The 5,000-nt window shown below is 59.2% G+C and overlaps 1 protein-coding gene across 1 annotated transcript in view; it reads left to right on the forward strand.

Annotated features, from left to right (window-relative positions):
• The window catches only part of oxct1a (3-oxoacid CoA transferase 1a), a gene marked incomplete at its 3' end in the record, with an annotated part of 94,336 nt that overhangs the window by 87,803 nt on the left and 1,533 nt on the right, over positions 1–5,000 (forward strand). Inside the window, exon 14 of the mRNA XM_084456894.1 lies at positions 788–877. Coding sequence (XP_084313020.1) covers positions 788–877 — 90 coding nt within the window. The remainder of the gene's footprint in view (positions 1–787; positions 878–5,000) is intronic.

A 5,000-nucleotide genomic window follows, 5' to 3' on the forward strand; every position in this document is an offset into this window, starting at 1 on the left:
GCAGGACATTTACAATCCTAACCCATTTCAAAATCAGGTTGCATCACACACATAAGGAGAATCTTAGCAGATGTTCTTCTTGTGAATCTCAAGCATGCGCACACTACAAGATTTGAAAATAACGGCTCGTCACACACTATGACAGAAGCACTGTGATGTCGCTGTAAATTAGTAACATAATAATCTAAATATTAAACATGTTTGATATTATCAGGGTGTTCCTTATGGGTTTACGAGCCGGTCGGAAGGTATAAGATTGGATCTGTAAACCCTCACAGTGCAAGTTCATCTGAACATCCGGACCGAACTACATTCCAAACCAGATTTCTCCTCTGATTGTCGGGAGGACTGAATCAGGGATAACTCCTCCCACAAATCCTGTAGTGTGAGACCAGCATTAACCAGGACGGCTCAGGGTTCAAGCTGTGTGTTGTGGTTCTGTCTGGTTCCTCCAGGGGAAGATGGTGAAGGGTTCTAGCTGTGTGTTGTGTTCTGTCTGGTTCCCCCTGGACCAGGACGGCTCAGGGTTCTAGCTGTGTGTTGTGGTTCTGTCTGGTTCCCCCTGGACCAGGACGGCTCAGGGTTCTAGCTGTGTGTTGTGGTTCTGTCTGGTTCCCCCTGGACCAGGACGGCTCAGGGTTCTAGCTGTGTGTTGTGGTTCTGTCTGGTTCCCCCTGGACCAGGACGGCTCAGGGTTCAAGCTGTGTGTTGTGGTTCTGTCTGGTTCCCCCTGGACCAGGACGGCTCAGGGTTCAAGCTGTGTGTTGTGTTCTGTCTGGTTCCCCAGGGGAAGATGGTGAAGGGAATGGGAGGAGCCATGGACCTGGTGGCCAGCGCCGGAACCAAGGTGGTCGTCACCATGGAGCACTCTGCCAAGGTAAGGGGTGTGTGTGTGTGTGTGTGTGTGTGTGTGTGTGTGTGTGTGTGTGTGTGTGTGTGTGTGAGTGTGTGTGTGTGTGTGTGTCAGCTTGTTCTCTCTCTCTGTGTTGTCACACCCCTGCTGTCCTCGTGCTCTCCATATTGGTCAGCAGAGTGGGGGCTAGTGACCCTCCTCCCAGAGTGGGGGCTAGTGACCCTCCTCCCAGAGTGGGGGCTAGTGACCTCCTCCTCCCAGAGTGGGGGCTAGTGACCCTCCTCCTCCCAGAGTAGGGGCTAGTGACCCTCCTCCCAGAGTGGGGGCTAGTGACCTCCTCCTCCCAGAGTGGGGGCTAGTGACCCTCCTCCCAGAGTAGGGGCTAGTGACCCTCCTCCTCCCAGAGTGGGGGCTAGTGACCCTCCTCCTCCCAGAGTGGGGGCTAGTGACCTCCTCCCAGAGTGGGGGCTAGTGACCTCCTCCTCCCAGAGTGGGGGCTAGTGACCTCCTCCTCCCAGAGTGGGGGCTAGTGACCTCCTCCCAGAGTGGGGGCTAGTGACCTCCTCCCAGAGTGGGGGCTAGTGACCCTCCTCCCAGAGTGGGTGCTAGTGACCTCCTCCCAGAGTGGGGGCTAGTGATTGTCGGGAGGGCTGAATCAGGGATAACTCACCTCCCAGTCCTCCCTCACCCCTCCCAGTCCTCCCTCACCCCTCCCAGTCCCCCCTCACCCCTCCCAGTCCTCCCTCACCCCTCCCAGTCCCCCCTCACCCCTCCCAGTCCCCCCTCACCCCTCCCAGTCCTCCCTCACCCCTCCCAGTCCTCCCTCACCCCTCCCAGTCCTCCCTCACCCCTCCCAGTCCTCCCTCACCCCTCCCAGTCCTCCCAGTCCTCCCAGTCCCCCCTCACCCCTCCCAGTCCTCCCTCACCCCTCCCAGTCCTCCCAGTCCTCCCAGTCCCCCCTCACCCCTCCCAGTCCTCCCTCACCCCTCCCAGTCCTCCCTCACCCCTCCCAGTCCTCCCTCACCCCTCCCAGTCCTCCCTCACCCCTCCCAGTCCTCCCAGTCCTCCCAGTCCCCCCTCACCCCTCCCAGTCCTCCCTCACCCCTCCCAGTCCTCCCAGTCCTCCCAGTCCTCCCTCACACCTCCCAGTCCTCCCAGTCCCCCCTCACCCCTCCCAGTCCTCCCTCACCCCTCCCAGTCCTCCCTCACCCCTCCCAGTCCCCCCTCACCCCTCCCAGTCCCCCCTCACCCCTCCCAGTCCTCCCTCACCCCTCCCAGTCCTCCCTCACCCCTCCCAGTCCCCCCTCACCCCTCCCAGTCCTCCCTCACCCCTCCCAGTCCTCCCTCACCCCTCACCCCTCCCAGTCCTCCCTCACCCCTCCCAGTCCTCCCTCACCCCTCCCAGTCCTCCCTCACCCCTCCCAGTCCTCCCTCACACCTCCCAGTCCTCCCTCACCCCTCCCAGTCCTCCCTCACCCCTCCCAGTCCTCCCTCACCCCTCCCAGTCCTCCCTCACCCCTCCCAGTCCTCCCTCACCCCTCCCAGTCCTCCCTCACCCCTCCCAGTCCTCCCTCACCCCTCCCAGTCCTCCCAGTCCTCCCTCACACCTCCCAGTCCTCCCTCACCCCTCCCAGTCCTCCCTCACCCCTCCCAGTCCTCCCTCACCCCTCCCAGTCCTCCCTCACCCCTCCCAGTCCTCCCTCACCCCTCCCAGTCCCCCCTCACCCCTCCCAGTCCTCCCTCACCCCTCCCAGTCCTCCCTCACACCTCCCAGTCCTCCCTCACCCCTCCCAGTCCTCCCTCACCCCTCCCAGTCCTCCCTCACCCCTCCCAGTCCCCCCTCACCCCTCCCAGTCCTCCCTCACCCCTCCCAGTCCTCCCTCACCCCTCCCAGTCCCCCCTCACCCCTCCCAGTCCTCCCTCACCCCTCCCAGTCCTCCCTCACCCCTCCCAGTCCTCCCTCACCCCTCCCAGTCCTCCCAGTCCTCCCTCACCCCTCCCAGTCCCCCCTCACCCCTCCCAGTCCTCCCTCACCCCTCCCAGTCCTCCCTCACCCCTCCCAGTCCTCCCTCACCCCTCCCAGTCCTCCCAGTCCTCCCTCACCCCTCCCAGTCCTCCCTCACCCCTCCCAGTCCTCCCTCACCCCTCCCAGTCCCCCCTCACCCCTCCCAGTCCTCCCTCACCCCTCCCAGTCCTCCCAGTCCTCCCTCACCCCTCCCAGTCCTCCCTCACCCCTCACCCCTCCCAGTCCTCCCAGTCCTCCCTCACCCCTCCCAGTCCTCCCTCACCCCTCCCAGTCCTCCCTCACCCCTCCCAGTCCTCCCTCACCCCTCCCAGTCCTCCCTCACCCCTCCCAGTCCCCCCTCACCCCTCCCAGTCCTCCCTCACCCCTCCCAGTCCTCCCTCACCCCTCCCAGTCCTCCCTCACCCCTCCCAGTCCTCCCTCACCCCTCCCAGTCCTCCCTCACCCCTCCCAGTCCTCCCTCACCCCTCCCAGTCCTCCCTCACCCCTCCCAGTCCCCCCTCACCCCTCCCAGTCCTCCCTCACCCCTCCCAGTCCCCCCTCACCCCTCCCAGTCCTCCCAGTCCTCCCCCACCCCTCCCAGTCCTCCCTCACCCCTCCCAGTCCTCCCTCACCCCTCCCAGTCCTCCCTCACCCCTCCCAGTCCCCCCTCACCCCTCCCAGTCCTCCCTCACCCCTCCCAGTCCCCCCTCACCCCTCCCAGTCCTCCCAGTCCTCCCTCACCCCTCCCAGTCCTCCCTCACCCCTCCCACCCCTCCCAGTCCTCCCTCACCCCTGCCTCTATGCTTGATTGGGGGTTCAGCATCCATACATCCGACGGAGAAAACCTGGCTGCTTGGGCAGCTAACAACAGACAAAATGACTATTGTGCATTTAATCGCCTACAGGAGACACAGCTATGTTCATTATTAATTACTGGTAATGATTCCTCACAAACATTAATAATGTTTACCAAGTGATCATTGGAACAGATATATATTTTCAAGTGCAATTTTATTTATGTTAATCATCCATTTCATCATCCATTTCCATTTTCACAGCATCCTCAGCTTATCTGGTATTATTTTTCAGTGCAATCACAGTATTCTCATCTTATTCTGGTATTCATTTTCCATTACTCAGGTTATTCATTTTTAATGGGAAACCTGGTAAGTGTAATCAGGGGTATAACTTCACACTGCAACTCTGATTGAGTTTTCTAGATTTGCATCAGTAAGGTGTGTTCTGTATATTTTTAAATAATAAATATTTCTTAAATAATAATAAATATTTTCATTTCATCACCTCTCACTCTGTCAGAAAATGTCCGCTAGCCGCAATGCTAAATTTCACTACCATTGACTTATGCTCAAAATGTTAGTGATCTAAAAGGCCACTATTTTGGGGCATTTGGGGTCTTTCAGGAGGGGAGGGGGGCAATGGTACAGGAGGGAGGGGGGACTCCTCTACAGGGACGCGGTGGCTCTCTGAGCCCTAGTGTTTAGATACAGGGACGCGGTGGCTCTCTGAGCCCTAGTGTTTAGATACAGGGACACGGTGGCTCTCTGAGCCCTAGTGTTTAGATACAGGGACGCGGTGGCTCTTTGAGCCCTAGTGTTTAGATACAGGGACGCGGTGGCTCTGTGAGCCCTAGTGTTTAGATACAGGGACGCGGTGGCTCTCTGAGCCCTAGTGTTTAGATACAGGGACGCGGTGGCTCTCTGAGCCCTAGTGTTTAGATACAGGGACTCTGTGGCTCTCTGAGCCCTAGTGTTTAGATACAGGGACGCGGTGGCTCTCTGAGCGCTAGTGTTTAGATACAGGGAGGCGGTGGCTCTCTGAGCCCTAGTGTTTAGATACAGGGACATGGTGGCTCTCTGAGCCCTAGTGTTTAGATACAGGGACTCTGTGGCTCTCTGAGCCCTAGTGTTTAGATACAGGGACTCTGTGGCTCTTTGAGCCCTAGTGTTTAGATACAGGGAGGCTGTGGCTCTCTGAGCCCTAGTGTTTAGATACAGGGAGGCGGTGGCTCTCTGAGCCCTAGTGTTTAGATACAGGGACATGGTGGCTCTCTGAGCCCTAGTGTTTAGATACAGGGACTCTGTGGCTCTCTGAGCCCTAGTGTTTAGATACAGGGACTCTGTG

This window comes from Borostomias antarcticus (assembly GCF_949987555.1).
Source record: "Borostomias antarcticus genome assembly, chromosome: 23".
In the NCBI taxonomy this organism is placed as follows: domain Eukaryota; kingdom Metazoa; phylum Chordata; class Actinopteri; order Stomiiformes; family Stomiidae; genus Borostomias; species Borostomias antarcticus.